Source organism: Triticum aestivum, chromosome 7B (assembly GCF_018294505.1).
Source record: "Triticum aestivum cultivar Chinese Spring chromosome 7B, IWGSC CS RefSeq v2.1, whole genome shotgun sequence".
NCBI lineage: Eukaryota > Viridiplantae > Streptophyta > Magnoliopsida > Poales > Poaceae > Triticum > Triticum aestivum.
The window spans coordinates 5,133,418-5,153,576 of NC_057813.1; the positions used below are offsets into that span (position 1 = coordinate 5,133,418).

The 20,159-nt window shown below is 45.2% G+C and overlaps 1 protein-coding gene across 1 annotated transcript; it reads left to right on the plus strand.

Moving 5' to 3' along the window:
* Nucleotides 1-2,028: 2,028 nt before the first annotated feature.
* On the plus strand, nucleotides 2,029-5,353 carry LOC123159154 (uncharacterized). Its single transcript, XM_044576980.1, has 8 exons — nucleotides 2,029-2,152; nucleotides 2,512-2,618; nucleotides 2,713-2,754; nucleotides 3,067-3,237; nucleotides 3,318-3,497; nucleotides 3,728-3,949; nucleotides 4,043-4,334; nucleotides 4,901-5,353. The coding sequence occupies exons 1-8, from the start codon at nucleotides 2,101-2,103 to the stop codon at nucleotides 4,978-4,980; spliced, it is 1,146 nt and encodes a 381-aa protein (XP_044432915.1). The 5' UTR covers nucleotides 2,029-2,100; the 3' UTR covers nucleotides 4,981-5,353.
* The last annotated feature ends 14,806 nt before the right edge of the window (nucleotides 5,354-20,159 follow it).

Here is a 20,159-nt window from a genome sequence, read left to right on the forward strand (position 1 = left end):
ACCATGAGTCGATGCAGCAAAAATTGTCACTGGTTCCAGCACGCAATCATCACGATCGCAACATGCAGCACCCCCGCCGATCCTCGAGCTCACAACGCCATGATGGTGTGGGCATGGCCATGGTCGCCACGGTTACAACATAGCCAACAAACGGTTGCAGCTTCATCGAGCCATGGTTGCAACTCTTTCCCCAACCCACATTGGAGCTCGAAGACGACCTGGGTGGGCTCCTCGTGTGAAGAAGAATATAAGAGGAAGGCTGGAGACTGAACAAGCGGCCATGGTAGGACAAGGGCACATGATGGGCCAAGAAAGGGAAAACTAACTATGCAAAGTGGATCGGGAGATGCTGAGCGGTGGATGGCTACACGATCGAGCGACGCGTGCGCGACCGGCCGAAGCTTGGGCCGGTCCGCCGGTACACAACCTTTCCCAAAAAGAAAAGAAAAACTCAGGGCAGTATGGAAGGCGTGCGCTCCGCTGCACATCGTCGTTCCTTCTCCGGCAATCCTCGCGAGAGAAGGTTCGACCCTGGTCGACTCGGATTCCCAATTCCCCTCGCTAATATAAAGGGAATCGTTGAAGAACGGCGCACCGTACGAACTTTCTGCCGGTCGCGACGCCACGCTGGCGTCGTGCGCCCACGCAATCACCCCCCGCGCGAGACGCGTGTATTTGGTGGACCCAGGCAGACCGCCCCTTCCTGCCTTATCTTTTCCCCTCGCACTTCATCCCCTACCTTCAGCCACACCCCTCCCAGCGTCATGTTTCTTCTCCCCCTTCCATCTCCTCCTCTGCCCATCCCCTTCCTTCTTCCCTGCAGCAAAATAAGGCGAGGAGGGGCACAAAAAGCTGGCGCGCGACGCGTCCTGGCCGCTGCAAGCAACCTTGCGGCAGCTGCGAGCGAACGCCATGGCTGGCTTCGAGCGCTCCTCTTCATGGTCGCCGCAGCCAAACGCGCTAGTCGCCATGGCTAGCTTTCGATTTCCTTCCGTGAGAGCTGCATCCCGGACGACGGTGGTGGTGGTGGAGCCATTCAAGCGACGAGCTTCAACCGGCAAGGCCAGGACCTCACTGACCGGAAAGCTGCAACCGGCCACACAATATGCTGGAAGCGGTGTTCTCTGGAGCTGGAACCATCGTCCACTTTTGCTGCAATCAGCAACCGCCAGGGGGTGAAGAAGGCGAGGTACGGTGCTACTACCAAAGAGTTTTTTTGCTGGAACCGGATCCTGGAGATGCTGGAACCATCTTCTATTTTTGCTGCAACCAGCAGCTGCCGGGGTGAAGACGTCGAGGTACAGTGCTACTACCATATAGTTTTTTTTGCTGGAAGCGAACGGAGAAAAGGTTGCAACCTCTATTGCTCGGTGATGCAACGGGACGGCATCGAGATGTGTTTTGCTGGAACCGGCAAAAAAATGCTGGAACCCGTAAGAACTTTTGCTGGGAAGATACACGAGAATTTTTGCAAGTGGTCGACGCGATGGTGGTTCTTTTTTGCTAGATTCGATGATTTTTTTGCTACAACCAGCATGTGATTTTGCTACTACTCGCAAACTAATGAAGTTTGTGTTTTTGCCGAGGACAAGGTGCTTCGAACTGAACGACGGTGACGAGCGGAGGCGCCGGCGGTGCCTCAGGGATGTTGCAACCATGGCGACTAGAGCTGGAACCGACCGATGGGCGAGCTGCAGGCGTCAATGTCATGTGGCGGCCGAGGGATGAGTGCAGGTGGCACGGGTGGCCGGCGAGCAAGAGACGAGTCCTTTTTGGTGTCAGGGCCGGCGGTGCAGCGACTAATCCGGTCGAGGGGGGAGCGGCGCTGCCTCCGGCGAGGAGCGGTGTCGCGGCGGGGGACCATTTGTAGATTTGGTCAACGGGCACGAGCAGGAGGAAGGGCAAGGGCACGGGGTGAGCTGGGCGTCGGGCGGAATCTAACGGCTCCGTAGCTCGCATCGTATGGCTGGGGTGCGACCGGCCCAAAGTTTAATATAAAAGGGAAAGGAGGGCTCGATTGGATTCCTTCTTCCTCTCGCCTTGTATCCCTCCCCGCGCGGTTCGGTTCCCCACCCCGCCGCACATCGTTCTGCCTAGCTAATGCTCGCGACCACCATGGCTCAGCCTTTTTTTCCGCCCGTCACCAACTTTCGTAAGTCGCCTCAACTATCCCCTCTACCCTCGCCCCGCGTCTCTCTCTCTCCAACGCTGTGCATGCCGGAGCAAATCTGGAATCGTTAGGGCAAGCAATGAAACCTAGATCCGAACCTTTGCCTCGGTGTACATGCGGATGGGGTTGTGAGCCGGACCGGCGAGGCGATTCTCGCGCCCGATTTGCATTCCGATGCGTTTGCTAGCTAGGGCCGGCACATCTTTGTTTACTTTATTCACGTCTTACCCATTTAAAGTTGAATGGATTTTTTATTAAATACAATGTCCCAGATCTACCGCTTACAGTACTTATTTACGCTTTGCTTGATTGATCTGTGTTTTGCTTCATCCATTTACCAGCAATAAATAAAAAGAAGAATCTTGGGTTTTGCAAGCTGCTATTCGAGACACCATCCGGCTTCGCAATTTTCACTTTTGATATGCGCTACCTCCACAAAGATATTGAGGTGACCACCACGTGATTTCTTGTTTCTTCTTTGTCGTTGATGATGCCATTGCCAAGCACCATCCCATGGATTAACCTTTTCTCTTTCCCTGCAGGACACCTGGACCTACTTCGTGGGCAACTATTGGCACTTACTTGTTAGTCATCACACCATTTTTATTTCCTCTTCTTTCACTTCTGACATTCTAGGGTTGCTAAATCAGTTCATAAGACTATATCTATGTATGTACGCTAGTATCATTTAGGAGCTTAATTAGCATGCAGACATGATACTATTGCGCATGAACGTGTGCACACCCCAAAACTAATTTCGACCACTCAGTCTCACACATGATATACTGTTGCTAAGAATGCCACAATCCTATCTCACGGAGACACATTGCATAATTACGAGTATTTTACAAGCTTTTTGTCTTTCTCTCTAATCATGCTTTGCCCTTGTTCCTCAGTTCCTCAAGATGCACGCTTTCCGTAGGTTCGAGGATAAGTCTGATGCCATCAACCTCTCCACCAGGCGAGTAGGCCCCCGAATGATCTCACTGATCTGCAAGTACTGCCTCCCTGGAGAACTAATCATTGTTGGAAGCCTCGAATATAAATTAATTCTCCAAGAGAATATGGTTTGTCTAACTGTGTAAAGCTCCCTAGTTGTTCATGCATGCACGTGCAACAGTACAATATAACCCATTCCTCTTTTCAGAGGCGCGCCTGTTCGTACAATGACATAGTGAGGGAGATTATGTGGGGTATGCAGAATCTCATGCCTCTTTTAATCCCTCAAGAACAATCTGTGTTCACAAAAGCGGACCGGCTCCCCATATGCAAAGGATTGGATATGCTTTTATCTCGACACGGCATTGATAATGTCAAGCAAGAGTGGGTGAGCTTACTAAGCTTTGTCCTTCTCTTGTCTGATATAGGAGTAGTATGCAATGTTTTCTGCTTTATTGCTATCTTGTCATGTAATGCTCCTTTCTGATCCATCGTGCCCCCCACTTTACCAGTGATGAAAGGCATTCATAGGAACTCAATCTGTTCAAGTCATCTTATAGAAAATTTTGCCTTTTCATGTTCCTTTCAGTGATTAAGCAAATGCTCATTTTTATCCAGATTAATGAAGATATTCTTCAGCTGGCTCTCAAGGTGTATCATGTTGATTTACGTGAAAATGAACATTCAAAATTCTTGCGCAGAAGTCTTGGTCTTGATAAGCATCTGAAGGCCATTTCTGGATTTGATGCAAAGGATTGGGATTTAGTCAAACTTGCAACAGTGCTGAAGACAATGGTCGATCCTGATGATACACGTCTTCCAATTGCCAAAGCTTTCGAGGTGAATCTTACTTTCTTCTGTGCAAAATTTTAGTATGCATATGCTGGAAAGTTTTCATTTTGGCTAAAGATTGAAGTATATGTTTGTTTACAGATGTTCTCGCGTGAGGAGGCTAAATTGATCGAGCTTGATGCACCTAAATATGAAGATCTGTTAGACAGGGACACAATCTCAGAAATCTATGATGACATTGTTGCTTTCCGTGAATACGTGGACAAAGTGCTGTTGAAATTGCGCCACTTGCTTAAGAAGGCTGAAGCAGCAGTGGAAACTGAAGATGTGCTGGAGAAAGCTGCAACAAATGGTGTTGACTCCATGAAGCAAGTTGACCATACATGTTTAGCAGTGGACCTGGAAGTACGCAACCAACAATGTAATATCACAGGTGAGAATTCTGAGCTCTTGGTTGTGTGATCTTGGTGAAGACAGTGTATCATGTTGTATATGCTAATCAGTTCATCGTTGAAGTCTTCAAGACCAATCAACAAGGTCAAAACATGGTACTCTTTAGTGTACATTTTTGTGTGGATTGTGAAGAATATCAGTAAACTGCTAAAACTCTAAAGTTACTGTAAGCTGTGTAGTCTAGTTTGGATGATGGAAGCATGTCATGTGGGCCAAGGTGTTATTAAACTTCAAAAGCTGACGAATATAAGAAATCCTAAGCTCTTTCCCTAAACTCAGACACATCGATGGCCTGAAGTGCTTGCTTCAATATGCAGTATGCTTTAGTTGCTAATCTTGTTCAATAATATATTTTTGGTATGTAAAAGATATTATAAAAACAACTACTATAATCAGTTTATTTCTATTGGCCCCAACGTCCCTCCTCAAAGTTTTGATATCTTGACGATGGGAAAGAGCATTCATGTTCTGTACTTGAAAAATCATTGAGCTGGTGTTGTGTTGTCCCAATAAATATGATTTATTGAAAAATTCTAGTTGATGCAGGTGATGTAGAAATCTTGCCGCCCAGTAATAGTGCAGATGCAGATGGTGTAGAAATCTTGCCACCCAGTAAAAAAGTGTAGAAGGAATGATGCAGGAAAATGAAACTGAGAATGCTAGTTTGGAGAAGCAGAGGAATGCAATTCTGGATGGAGTCGCAAGCTGAGAACATTAGTGTAGAGAACACTTCTTTTCTTAAGATAAAAGTTTAAGAAGGGAAGTGGACTGAAGGCATTAGTACCCAGGATGCAGATGATGGTGAAGAACAGAGACATACACACAATTGTTGTTTCACGAGCTTTTGGTGTTCTAAAAGTTCGTTTTGCAATTTGAAGTACGAAAGGAATTCTGTGTCCATATAAAAAACAAGTCAAAATTGCTATGCTTGTTACATTACTTGTAACTTAGGAAGGTTAATCCGCCTTTGTTTAGAAAGGGTTGATCAGCTTGATGAGTTGTTCGAACTATACGAGTTTGGGGAAACACAACAAATGTTGACCATGGTGGTCAACAAGGCATCGCTTGAGAGTTGTGGACTAATCGTCAACAGTAGCAAGATAATTAAACTAGTTTTAAAAAAAAACGTGTTTTCAGATAGTGTAGATCAGCACGCACTTGTGAGCAATTATACATCATAATATAGTGTAAATTTCTCTAGTTATGCGGATCAATATTAGGGCTACAATCTAACCATACGATCTACCACCTTACAATTCTAACGTGCTTAACAAAAGGCCCCAAAGTAAACAATGTCTTGGGTTCCCAACCCTAGTCGCTGCCACCAAAGCTTTTCTACATGCCGCTGCCTCAGTCCCCCTCCTAGTTTTCTTTCCTTGGAATTTTGTTTCTCTGGCAGCATACAAGGTGGTGGTGGCCATGGCATGTTGGAATAAGTTCTCCTCGGGCTCCTCCTACCTTCGATCCTGCGCCGACGAATGGGAATTTGTTGACTCCCTTCAAATCTTGCCTGATGGTGTGTCTTTTAAGGAGAGCTATTTGATGTTGTAGTCTGGTACTCCCTCCGTTCCTAAATCTAAAAGCCTTTTAGATATTCCAATGCAGACTACATAGAGAGCAAAATGAGTGAATCTACACTCTAAAATATGTATATACATCTGTATGTAGTCCGTATTTAAGCTCTACAAGGTCTTATATTTAGAGACCGAGGGAGTAGATGTTAATATATTTTTCTATATATACATGGCCAAACTTACGAAAGTTTGACTAAGGGCGAACCTATGACTCCGAGTATATTGAAATGGACGGTGAGTGTTTGAAATTCCTTGACTGAAAAATTGCTGAAGAGACTCAACGGTTGGAGAAGGGATTCTTTACTCCACCTATATTTTGTCGAAATTGTAAGCAAGGCCACAACAAAGCACAGAAAGCTTTCAGTTTAGAGGTAAAGGACCACATTGCTTCATTCATTTCAAGAAATTGCAACTTAATCTAACTGGCCACAACAGAAACTTCTCTCTTAACATGACAGCGCTCCCGTGGGAGAACGAGCTATGCTCCAGTTAGCTCACGGAAGAAGAACAGTTAATTAACTACACAAATGCAAAATTGAGGATGAAAAGAAGTAACAAAGTCTCCCCACCCAGGCTCACTCCTGACCCGCTCCCCACCCAGGCTCTCGCTAGGGTTCCTCATCCACACCTCCTGCCGCCGTTGGCCGTCCTACCGCCCACGTGCCGCCGCCGACCGCTGGTCGCCCGAGCCCGGCCAAGCCCCTCCCTCCCCCTCCCAGATCCGCCCTTGCGCCGCCTCCCCGGGAGGTGGCTGGGGCGGCGCGCCTCCCTCTTCTTCCTCGGCGGCCCACCTCCCCTTTCCTCCCCTACCACCGCCGATGGTCGCCCCCGGCGCTGCTCGGGTGGTGTCGGCGGCGGCGGGACTTCCTGTCCCCGCGCGCCCGTTTCCCCTTCCCGGGACAGGGGACGGCGGCGGTGTTCCTCGGTTTGGCTGCGGTCAGGCGACCCAGCGGCAGTGGCCGGCGGCAGGCGAGGTGGCGGCGCGACTCCTTAGCGGCGGGGCAGCTTGGTCGCGCGGGGTGGTCTGCGGCGCGCCCCCGGCTCAGATCTGGGCCATGCGGGTCCCATCTAGGTCCTAGTGGGCTGGCTCCCGGCACGGCTTCGTTGTCTTCTGTGCGGTGGGGAGGAGGAGCAGCTCGGACCGGGGGTGGCGACGCCGATGGGGTGCCTATTGCAGTGTGAATGCGGGAGCTTTACGGGCCTATGAGGGCCCGGACGGGCTTGTGGGCCCACAAGTCTGGTATGCTCCTGCTACTGCGTCTGGTCGGCTACCGTCGTTGACGGTGGAGGTTGAGCCCTCCCGCGTGCTGACGGTGCTGCTGCCTCTAATCCCGGCTCCTCATCTTCGATGTGCAGACCTCACTTCATGGTGCCGTGGTGAGACGGCGTGGAAGCTTCAAGACCATGTCTCGGTTTGGTGGCGAGCTCCAGTGTGCCCGAGGTGAAGCTTGGGATCGGGAGAAATTCAGGTCGGCTTGACCGACACCGACGTGGTGACGCTTGAGGGTGCCGCCGGACCTTCCTGGAGGGCGTCGCGGGCTACCCTTCCTCTCTCCTCGTCGCGTATCAGGGGAAACCCTTGGCAGCAGCGTCGTCATCGTCGCGTCCGTTCTTGGAGGTGTACCGGCGCTTCGGAGTCTAGGAGCTCGATGGGAGATTTCCGATGGCGCATTGGTCGCGAGGCTTCTTCGTTTTTTTGTCGATCCGTTGTTGTCAACATTTGTTTCTTTTGTTCTTTCTCTTTCGGTTCTTTTGGGCGTGTCTGTGCCGCTTCCGCCCCAGCATCTTCGTTGATTGTATCGGTTAGTTGCTTTGCAATACAAAGCGAGGGGAAACCTTTTCCGGTAAAAAAAATGCAAAATTGAGTGATGTTAGGTAGAATTCACAAAAAATAATAAGAAATGGTCCCCGCCTTCTCCACACAGTCGGATTGGATAGATGCTAGGATCTGCTTCTTCAGTTGGCGTCTACACCGAACAATCTCAACTTTCAACTCTGCATTCCAGAAAGAAAAAAAAAACTTAGCATCAGCAAGTAGCCAAATACTGATGTCATTGGAAAGTATGTGGGTGCCATCACATCTGTCAGTAGAAGAATGTTTGGATGATCTCGGTTCACCTCTGCACACACATACACAAAAGAAAAAACTTCCCAGTCCGAAAGAAGTCAAATAAATTACTGCATGTACATTGTGGGATAATTTTTGCCCCTTCAATATTTTGGAGTTTCATACAGCTCCCTCTATTCCTAGATATTTGACATTTTGGCAATTCAATTTGAACTGCCAAAACGTCTTATATTCTGGAATGGAGGGAGTACTTCATCCAATAATAAGCGTCCTGGATTTCTCTTCAAAAACTTTTATTGTTGGTTTGTAAGATAGCTGACCGCTCATTCCGAGCAGTTTTTCTTCAGAACCTTTTAAGTCTACTTTTCTACTATTTTATCTAATCTTCATCTGGGCGAGAAAATATACAACATCACAATAGTTTATGTCACAACACAAATTTCAATTGATTTTGGGCCCAATGGATGTAAAGAAAAGGCATACTCCTTGTGTCCCCTTTTACATAGGTGTCCTTGTTTTGCATTTCAACTTTGACCACTAATTTGATTAACAATATATCTTATATGTCATCAAAAATTATACCATTGGAAACTTCATTCCAACATTAATCCGATAATATGATATTTTTTTTTGTGAAACATAACCCACTTCTAGTCGGTCAAATTAACGGTCAAACTTGAGTTTTGAAATGTGTGTGCGACATGTATTGAGGCACGGAAGGAGTATGTCGTTGTTCAGTTACCATTTTCTATGTACTCCAGCACCAACGAGATCTGGACAGTTCAATAAGAACAGTCGACAATCCAAATTAGGATTGGTGGACATCATGCCACTTAGGGCATCTACAACGGCAACCCACAAAAAACCTCTGCATCCGTGCACAGATAGGGGATCAGTCCGCGGACACGGATGTGGGAGGAAGCAGCCATCCAACCGTAGCCGCATACATCCGGCCTTCCGGGTTCTTTTTTCCAGTCTGCACGATCAAGTAGCCGCATGCAAAGGGCACAGAAAAGTTCAAATAGCTGCATGCGGCACTAGTTAAAACTTAAAAAAGTTCAAATATTTTATATCCAACATTGTTGTCCCCTTTCAACGCCCATTGTTATCCTCCTTGAGCTACACTATAGTAGGTCGATGCCGAATTTGCTTACGCATTTGAATAAACTCCTCAAATGTGGCCGGATTCTGGTCCGGAAGTTGGATAGGATCACCCATGTTCTCAAATTCAAGAGCTGCGGCAGCATCGTCACCCTCATCCTCGACGATCATGTTGTGCATGATCACAAAAAATGTCATCACCTCCCACAAGGTCTTCAGATCCCATTGTTTAGCAGCTCCACGAACAACTGCAAAACGGGCCTGAAGAACTCCAAATGCCCTCTTGACATCATTTCTAGCTGCTTGTCTTTGGGCAAACTTAGCCTTTTTCTGACCAACTGGGTTTGAGATGGTGCTGACAAAGGTAGCCCATGGAGGATAGATACCGTCAACCAGATAGTAGACCATGTTGTACTCATGCCCACTGATAGTATAGTGGCAAGGAGGAGCTTTTACTTCAGTCAGCCTCGCAAACAACAGCGATCGTTGCAGAACATTGATATCATTGCGAGACCCGGGCATATGCCAAAGAAAGCGTGCCAAATCCAAAGATCATGTGATGCAACTATTTCAAGAATGATGGTGGGCTTCTTAACATAACCCTAATATTGCCCTTGTAAAGCCTTCAGGCAGTTCATCCATTTCTAATGCATGCAGTCAAGAGATCCAAGCAAACCTGGCCACCCTCTTGCTTCTGAGATTGGCAAGAGCCTCTCGGTGTCTGCCACAGTTGGTTCTCTCAGGTACTAAGGCCCGAACACCTTGACCACAAAATTTGCAAACCTGACCATGGCATCTCCTCATGTGCTCTCAGACATCCGTAGGTACTCGTCCCACGAATCAGCGGTCGTGCCATAAGCAAGCATCCGGAGTGCGGCCGTGCACTCCTGGTAACCAGAGAAGCCAATCGTTCTCACGGCGTCCTTCTTCAGGATGAAGTAGTCATCCTAGGACCAGACACCATGGTACAAACAATTGATACGTCTCCAACGTATCTTTAGTTTTCGATTGTTCCATGCTATTATATTACCTGTTTTGGATGTTTATGGGCTTTCTTTTACACATTTATATCATTTTTGGGACAAACCTACTAACCGGAGGCCCAGCCCGTATTGCTGTTTTTTGCCTATTTCAGTATTTCGAAGAAAAGGAATATCAGACGGAGTCCAAATGCAATGAAACCTTCCGGAGCGTGATTTTTGGAACGAACGTGATCCAGAGGACTTGGAGTGCAAGTCAAGAAGCAGTCGAGGCGGCCACGAGAGTGGAGGGCGCGCCCACCCCTACAGGGCGCGTCCCCCTATCTCGTGGGCCCCTCGGGCGGCCACTGACCTACTTCTTCCTCCTATATATACCCACGTACCCCGAGAACATCAGAACAAGCCACAAAAACCTAGTTCCACCATTGTAACCTTCTGTATCCACGAGATCCCATCTTGGAGCCTTCGTCGGCGCTCCGCCGGAGGGGGAATCGACCACGGAGGGCTTCTAAATCAACACCATAGCCCCTTCGATGAGTTGTGAGTAGCTTACCACAAACCTTCGGGTCCATAGTTATTAGCTAGATGGCTTCTTCTCTCTTTTTGGATCTCAATACCATGTTCTTCCCCTCTCTTGTGGAGATCTATTCGATGTAACTCTTTTTGCGGTGTGTTTGTCGAGATCCAATGAATTGTGGGTTTATGATCAACTTTATCTATGAGAAATATTTGAATCTCCTCTTAATTCTTTTATGTATGATTGAGTTATCTTTGCAAGTCTCTTCGAATTATCAGTTCGGTTGGCCTACTGGATTGATCTTTCTTGCAATGAGAGAAGTGCTTAGCTTTGGGTTCAATCTTGCGGTGTCCTTTCCCAGTGACAGCAGGGGCAGCAAGGCACGTATTGTATTGTTGCCATCAAGGAAAAAAAGATGGGGTTTATATCATATTTCTTGGGTTTATCCCTCTACATCATGTCATCTTTCTTAATGCGTTACTCTTTTCTTATGAACTTAATACTCTAGATGCATGCCGGATAGCGGTCGATGTGTGAAGTAATAGTAGTAGATGCAGACAAGAGTCGGTCTACTTGTCACGGACGTGATGCCTATATACATGATCATGCCTAGATAATCTCATAATTATTCGCTTTTCTATCAATTGCTCGACAGTAATTTGTTCACCCACCGTAATACTTATGCTATCTTGAGAGAAGCCACTAGTGAAACCTATGGCCCTCGGGTCTATCTTTTATCATATAAGCTTTCAATCTACTTTTATTTGCATCTTTACTTTTCCAATCTATATTATAAAATACCAAAAATATATTTATCTTATCATATTATCTCTATCAGATCTCACTTTCGCAAGTGGCCGTGAAGGGATTGACAACCCCTTTATTGCGTTGGTTGTGAGTTCTTTGTTTGTTTGTGTAGGTGTGTGGGACTTTTGAGGAGCCTCCTACTAGATTGATACCTTGGTTCTCAAGAACTGATGAAAATACTTACGCTACTATTGCTGCATCACCCTTTCCTCTTCAAGGAAAACCAACGCAAGCTCAAGACTTAGCAAGAAGGATTTCTGGCGCCATTGCGGGGGAGGTCTTCGCTCAAGTCAAGACATACCAAGTACCCATCACACACTCATCTCCCTCGCATTTACATTATTTGCCATTTGCCTCTTATTTTTCTCTCCCCCACTTCATCCTTGCCGTTTTATTCGCCCTCTCTTTCCCAATCTCCTCCCTCTTTCGCTTGCCTTTTTCTGTTTGCTTGCGTGTTGGATTACTTGTCGCCATGGCGCAAGATAATACCAAATTGTGTGATTTCTCCAATACCAATAATAATGATTTCCTTAGTACTCTGATTGCTCCTCTTAATGATGTTGAGTCTTGTGAAATCAATACTGCTTTACTGAATCTTGTTATGAAAGATCAATTCGTCGGCCTTCCTAGTGAAGATGCCGCTACTCATCTAAACAACTTTGTTGATTTGTGTGATATGCAAAAGAAGAAAGATACGAACAACGATATTGTTAAACTGAATTTATTTTTGTTCTCCCTTAGAGATCGTGCTAAATTTTGGTTTTCGTCTTTGCCGAAAATAGTATTGATTCTTGGAACAAGTGCAAAGATGCTTTTATATCTAAGTATTTTCCTCCCGCTAAGATCATCACTCTTAGGAACGATATTATGAATTTTAAACAACTTGATCATGAGCATGTTGCCCAATCTTGGGAAAGAATGAAATTGATGATTCGCAATTGCCCTACTCATGGTTTGAATTTATGGATGATCATACAAAAAAATTATGCCGGATTGAACTTTGCTTCTAGAAATCTTTTAGATTCGGCCGTGGGAGACACGTTTATAGAAATTACTTTAGGAGATGCTACAAAACTTCTTGATAATATTGTGGCTAATTATTCTCAATGGCACACCAAAAGATCTACTAGTAAAAAAGTGCATGCTATAGAAGAAATTAATGTTTTGAGTGGAAAGATGGATGAACTTATGAAATTGTTTGCTACTAAGAGTGCTCCTATTGATCCTAATGATATGCCTTTATCTACTTTGATTGAGAATAATAATGAATCTATGAATGTGAATTTTGTTGGTAGGAATAGTTTCGGTAACAATGCTTATAGAGGAAACTTTAATCCTAGACCGTTCCCTAGTAATTCCTCTAATAATTATGGAAATTCCTACAATAATGCTTATGGTAATTTTAATAAGATGCCCTCTGATTTTGAGAATAGTGTGAAAGAATTTATGATCTCTCAAAAGAATTTTAATGCCTTGCTTGAAGAAAAATTGCTCAAAGTTGATGATTTGGCTAGGAACGTTGATAGACTTTCGCTTGATGTTGACTCTTTGAAACTTACATCTACTCCTCCTAAGTATGATATCAATGAGTCTCTCAAAGCAATGAGAATTTCCATTGATGAGTGCAAAGAAAGAACCGCTAGATTGCGTGCTAAGAAAGATTGCTTTGTAAAGGCGTGTTCTTCTAGTTTCCATGAAAATAATGATGAAGATCTTAAAGTTATTGATGTTTCCCCTATTAGATCTTTGTTTTACAATATGAATCTTAATAATAATGGGACTGGAGATGAGTCAACTTTAGTTAGAAGGTGTCCCAATAATTCGGAGTTTTTAGATCTCAATGCTAAATTTGGTAAAAGTGGGATTGGAGAGGTCAAGACTTTAAATAGCATTAAACCCACTATCTTGGATTTCAAGGAATTTGATTATGATAATTGTTCTTTAGAAGGTTGTATTTCCTTGTTGCAATCCGTTGTAACCTTCTGCATGAAGGAGAACTGTTGAGTGCAGAGGAAGGAACTACATATAGGAGTGTTGTTGGTGCACTCCAATACTTAACCTTGACAAGACCAGATATTTCCTTCTCAGTTAACAAGGTCTGTCAATTTTTGCACTCACCCACTTCTCTACATTGGACAGCCGTCAAAAGGATATTGAGATATGTCCAAGGAACTGCTGGTACAGGACTCAAAATATGTAAGTCACCTTCAACTACTGTAAGTGCCTTTTCTGATGCAGATTGGGCAGGATGTCCTGATGACAGAAGGTCTACTGGTGGTTTTGCTGTTTTCTTTGGGTCCAATCTTATATTATGGAATGCAAAGAAACAAGCAACAGTCTCTCGTTCCAGCACTGAGGCTGAGTATAAGTCTCTAGCGAATGCAACTGCTGAGGTAATATGGATGGAAACTTTACTAGATGAGCTAGAAGTAAAGAGGTCACACACCTCTTACTTATGGTGTGATAATCTTGGAGCAATGTATCTCTCTGCCAATCCAGTGTTTCATGCAAGGACGAAACACATAGAAATTGATTTTCACTTTGTCAGAGAAGAGTTGCTAGGAAACTGTTGGAGATCAGATTTATTCCAACAGGAGATCAAGTGGCAGATGGATTTACAAAACCATTGCAGGTTCGACAACTACGAGCTTTCAAGAACAATCTCAACCTTGACACGTTTAGATTGAGGGGGGTGTTAAATGATATAGTTGTAGTTGTGTAGCGTGACATATGTCATGGTGGTGTAAACGTGTATGCGTGAGTTGTAATCTTAGGCAGGTTGTTGGAGTTGGAGATCCTTATCTTGTATAGACTTGGATGAGGGGTCAAGCCACACAACAACCTGCGCCATTGTACTTTGTTCTCTCTATTTAACACGCATGCGTCCCTACACCGATTGCATACGCTTCCAATCTTCCTTTCTTTCAGAGCAAAATGAATGAATCTATACTCTAAACTGCGTCTATATACATTCGTATGTAGTCCATATTGAAATCTCTGGAAAGACTTATATTTAGGAACGGAGGGAGTATATATATATAACCGATTCCTTTTTTAGAGGCTACCCAGTCGGTGTGATGAGATAGTGATGGAGGTTATGTGGGGTCTGCAGAATCTCATGCCTCTTTTAATCCTTCAAGAACAATCTGAGTTCACAAAGGCGGACCGGCTCCCCATATGCAAAGGATTGGATATGCTCTTATCTCGACACGGCATTGATAATGTCAAGCAAGAGTTGGTGAGATTACTAAGCTCTGTCCTTCTGTTGTCTGATAATATGCAATGTTTTCTGCTTAATTTATTGCTATCTTGTCATGCAATGTTCCTTTCTGATCCATTGTGCGCCCTTAACACTCTATAGCCACTTTAGCAGTGATGAAAGGCATTCATAGGAACTCAAGTTGCTAAAGTCATCTTATAGAAAAATTTGCCTTTTCATGTTCCTTTCAGTGACTAACCAAATGCTCGTTTTTATCCAGATTAATGAACATATTCTTCTGATGGCTCTCAAGGTGTATCATGCTGATTTACGTGAAAACGAACATTCAGTGTTCTTGCGCAGACGTCTTTATAAGGATGTGAAGGCTTCTGGATTTGATGTCAAGGATTGGGATTTACTCAAACTTGCAATAGCGTTGAAGTTGATGGTTGATCCTGATGGGGCGGTGTTGGAACTTGCAATAGCGTCTTACACGTGCCGAGTACAATGTGAATCTTAATTATTATTTTTGCAAACGTTTAGTACGCATATGCTGGAAAGTTGTCATTTTTGCTATGACTGAAGTATATATTTGTTTCAGATGTTCACGTCCGAGGAGCATGCCCTGATGGGTCGTGAGGCACCTAAATATGAAGATCTGATAGATAGGGCAACAATTCCGAAAATCTACAATGACATTGTTGATGTCCGTGCCTACGTGGTGAAAGTGCTGTTGAAACTGCACCACTTGGTTAAGAAGGCGGAAGCAGCACTGAAAACTGAAGATGTGTTGGAGAAGGCTGCAACAAATGGTGTCGACTCCATGCAGCAAGTTTGACAATATATGTTTCGCAGTGGATCTGGTGGAAGTGTAAGATTTGGTATAAGCGTTCCTGCTCCTCGAGGGAGCCGCGTCGTGTATATTTATATGGGGCAACAATGCCTTGCCGTGGCGTACAAGAGAGAGACCAGAGAGGACTCCAATCTGGTTCGGTTAAGAGATAGAGAAGGATACGGGAGAGAGAGATAGAGATAAGTTGAGATTACATGAAGTAAACTACTCAAACTCTAACACCCTCCCTTAATCTAAACTATCCTACATTGAGATTTCTCTTGAACTCTTCAAAAGGTTTGGCCGGCAAAGCTTTGGTGAATCCATCAGCTATTTGATCCTTAGATGGAATGAACCGTATATCCAACTTCTTCTCAGCAACCCTTTCACGCACGAAATGAAAATCAATCTCAATGTGTTTGGTTCTACCATGAAACACTGGATTAGCAGAAAGGTAGGTTGCCCCCAAGTTATCACACCATAGGCAAGATATACGACGTTGCTTGATTCCTAGCTCATGAAGCAAAGATTCCACCCAAATTATCTCAGCAGTGGCATTTGCTAGTGATTTGTATTCTGCCTCTGTACTTGACCTTGACACAGTGGCTTGTTTTCTGGCACTCCAAGAAATAAGGTTTGAACCAAAAAATACTGCAAATCCTCCTGTTGACTTTCTGTCATCAACACATCCTGCCCAATCAGCATCAGAAAAAGCACTGACAAGTGTGGAACTAGAACGTCTGAACTGAAGTCCCAAACTCACAGTTTGCTTAATGTATCGTACAATCCTTTTGACAGATGTCCAATGAGTGGAGGTAGGAGCATGTAAATATTGACAAACCTTATTTACAGCAAATGATATGTCTGGCCGTGTCAAAGTTAAGTATTGTAAGGCTCCAACAACACTTCTATATTTTGTGCTCTCCTCTTCATTAAGAGGTTCTCCTTGATATGCTGAAAGTTGTTCTGAAGAAGAAAGTGGTGTAGGTGAAGGTTTGCAATCCTTCATTCCCATACGAGTTAGAAGTTCAGTGGCATATTTTTCTTGATTCAATACTATGCCATCTTGAGTCTTCCTAACTTCAATGCCTAAGAAGAAATGCAAATCACCAAGATCTTTCAAAGCAAACTCTGAACTCAAATCACGCAAAAGAGCATTAGTGGCATCTTGTGAAGAGCTTGCAACTATAATATCATCCACATATATGAGCACAAAAATTATTGTGTTTGCCTTATTATAAATGAAGAGAGATGTATCTGCCTTGGATGGAATAAACCCAAGATATTTCAACTGTGAACTTAGCCTTGAGAACCAAGCTCTAGGTGACTGTTTCAGACCATAAAGAGCTTTGTCAAGCTTGCAAACATAATGAGGTGTTCGTTTGTTTTCATATCCTGGTGGTTGCCTCATATAGACCTCCTCTTCCAGAACACCATGCAGAAACGCGTTCTGAACATCTAGCTGTCGAAGACTCCATCCCCTGGAAACAGCAATGGCTAGCACAAGTCTTATAGTAGCAGCTTTTACAACTGGACTAAAAGTATCCTCATAGTCAATACCATATCGTTGCTTAAATCCTTTTGCAACTAGACGTGCTTTATACCTATCAATGGAGCCATCTGCTTTCCTTTTAATCATGTAGACCCACTTGCAGTCAATAATATTTTTACCTCTCTGACTTGGCACCAAATGCCATGTTTTATTCTTCATGAGTGCATCATACTCTTCATCCATGGCCTTTCTCCATTTAGGATCTCCAAGTGCATCACTCAACCTTGCTGGTTCACCTGAAACACATAACATACCATATGGTATAGTGCCATCTCTTCTTATCTTGGGATTTCTAATACCTTTTTGTAGCCGGGTCATGACCCTTGAAGTAGTGGCAGGCTGTTCTTGCTATTGCACGGGAGATTGCATAGACTGGCTAGTGGCAGAAGATCCTGGCGATCCATCCATGTGTGCAGACTGGGCTGGTGTACCGGATCCAGTAGATCCCGGTGTGGCTTGACCTGAACTAGCAGCGGCCGAGTCCACAGAACAATCTGGCGCAGAAAATCCCGAGCCTGGCGATCCTGTTGCCTGCATGTGCGCGCCAGACGAGGGAGATCATGTCTCATGCATGTGCACGCCCGCGCCCTCTCCTGTGCCTTGCATGCGTGCTGACGTGGCAGAAGCGGAGCGGGCCGGGGACGGCTGATCCCCCTGTCGGCTGGTCCCCCTAACAGGCGCACGATCCCGCGCGGATCTCCGCCCGTGATCCAAGGCGGATCGGCGCGCAGGCGTGGTAGGCGCCGCCGTATCCTCCTCGTGCTCCACGCCTGCTGCTTCTTCCTCATACACATCAAATATAGCATCAATTTGTACCAGATTTTGATCATCTTGACCGTTTTGAACGCTGTTTTCTTCATGCACCTGCGCAGGCGTACTAGAAGTAGAACTAGAAGAATTATTAGCACATTGGTTAGCACAATTGTTATCGCCCCCTTGATCAAATTCCGGAAGTAGAAGAATTTCTTTTCGAAGAAGGGCACCGGCATTTGGATGAAGTGACTTGAAAGGAAAAACAGATTCATCAAAGACAACATCCCTAGATATATAGACTCTGCCAGTAGAGACATCAAGACATTTGACCCCTTTGTGTATAGGACTATAACCCAAGAAAACACATTGTTTGGAACGAAATGCAAGTTTGCGTGTGTTGTATGGTCGAAGATTCGGCCAACATGCACAACCAAATATGCGTAGAGATGTGTAATCAGGAGTAATACCAAAAAGACGAGTGATAGGATTTTCAAATTTGATGACTTTACTAGGGCGAATATTGATGAGATATGTTGCAGCGAGAAAGGCTTCATCCCAGAATTTGAGAGGCATAGATGCATGAGCTAGCAATGCTAGTCCTACTTCTACAATGTGACGATGCTTTCGCTCAGCGGAACCGTTCTGTTGGTGAGCATGGGGACAAGATACATGATGAGAAATTCCAATTTTTTGAAAAAAAGAATTAAGTTTCTCATACTCACCTCCCCAGTCTGTTTGCATGGCAAGAATTTTAGAGTTCAGTTGACGTTCAACAAGACTTTGAAAGTTGCTAAAAACTTGAAAGACATCGGATCGCTTCTTGAGCAAATAAATCCAAGTAAACTTGCTATAGTCATCAATAAAGCTTACATAATAGGAAAATCTACCGACTGAAGTGGGGGCTGGTCCCCAAACATCTGAAAAAATAAGTTGTAACGGAGCAGTAGACACACTAGTAGAGATGGGATAAGGTAATTGATGACTTTTTGCTTGTTGACACGCATCACAAACTGACTCAATACTAGACACAAAAGGAAGTTTATTCTTGCTAATGACATGCTGAACTATAACTGAAGAAGGATGACCCAAGCGTCGATGCCACTTTTCTGAAGATGGTTTGGTGACACTCCAAGCTTGTTTATTTGACTCTGACGAAGAAGAAGAAGATGTGATTGGATAGAGACCTCCCTCGCATCTTCCTCTAAGGATGACTCTCCTCGTTGCCAAGTCCTTAATCACAAAAGAGTAAGGGTAGAATATGATGAGAACATTATTGTCACGTGTAAAACGATGAACGGAGACAAGATTTTTTGATGCATGAGGGATATGTAGGACATTGTTGAGACGAAAAATTTTCTGAGGGGTTTTAACAATTGAGTTACCAATGTGAGTAATATCCATACCAGCTCCGCTTGTCGTGTGAACTTGGTCACCTCCATGGTATTTCTCCCGCATCGTCAACTTATCAAGCTCTCCTGTGATGTGCTCGGTAGCACCCGAATCTGCATACCAGTTAGTGTCGATGCCGTACGAGTTGGTGACGAGGTTAACCTTCTTCCTTTCCTGATGATCTTCCTTGTACCGATCCCAGCAGTCGCTGGCACCACCAGCATGATATTTGTAACATATCTGGCACTCGGGGTAATCACCCTCATGCTGCTGCTGGTACTGTTGCGGTGGTGGCTGGAGTTGACGCTGCTGATAGCCATTGTTCCCACCGGTGCGAACAGGAGAGGAGGGCGCACGGTCAGAGCGACCATGCCCCCTGCGTCCGCGGCCTCCTCTGCCCCGAGATTGGCCACGCCCCCTATACATGGCATTGCCTGACGAACGAAAGCCTGGTCCGTCGCCAAGCATCTCCATCCTCTGATCAAAGCGGAAATCTGCGAGAAAAGATCATCAACAGAGATGGAATTCTTGATGGCGCCAACTGCTGCAACGACGGGATCGTAATCCCGATCTAGTCTGGCGAGGATGTAGTCCACCATCTCTCCATCTGTCACCGGACGACCTGCTGCTGCTAGCTCGTCTCTGAGGCTCTTCATCTTGGTGATGAAAGCGTTGCTGGACATGTTGCCCTTCTTGGTGTTGGAGATGGCGATCCTCAGGTTTGTTATTCGCGATTGCGACTGCGCAGCAAAGATCGTGGTAAGAGCAGTCCATAGATCAAGGGTACTTTCCTTACCGATAACTTGCGCGAGGATTTCTGGAGTGAGCGAATTTAGCAGATAACTTAGGACCTGCTGATCTTGGCAATCCATGGGCCATACAGTGGATTCGGCTCGATGGCCGTGGTCTTGTCCGCCTTAGCGATCTCCACTGTTTTCGGCGGCGCTGCATCGCTGCCGTCGAGAAGACCGGTCACCTGCGCACCTCGCAGGGCCGGCAGAACTTGCGCCTTCCATAGGAGGTAATTCCCCTT

Coding starts and splice junctions, on each gene's coding strand:
- LOC123159154 (XM_044576980.1), top strand. CDS start 2,101: ATGCTCGCGACCACCATGGCTCAGCCTTTTTTTCCGCCCGTCACCAAC. Junction 3,238..3,317: donor TAATTCTCCAAGAGAATATG/GTTTGTCTAACT, acceptor TCCTCTTTTCAG/AGGCGCGCCTGTTCGTACAA. Junction 3,498..3,727: donor ATAATGTCAAGCAAGAGTGG/GTGAGCTTACTA, acceptor ATTTTTATCCAG/ATTAATGAAGATATTCTTCA.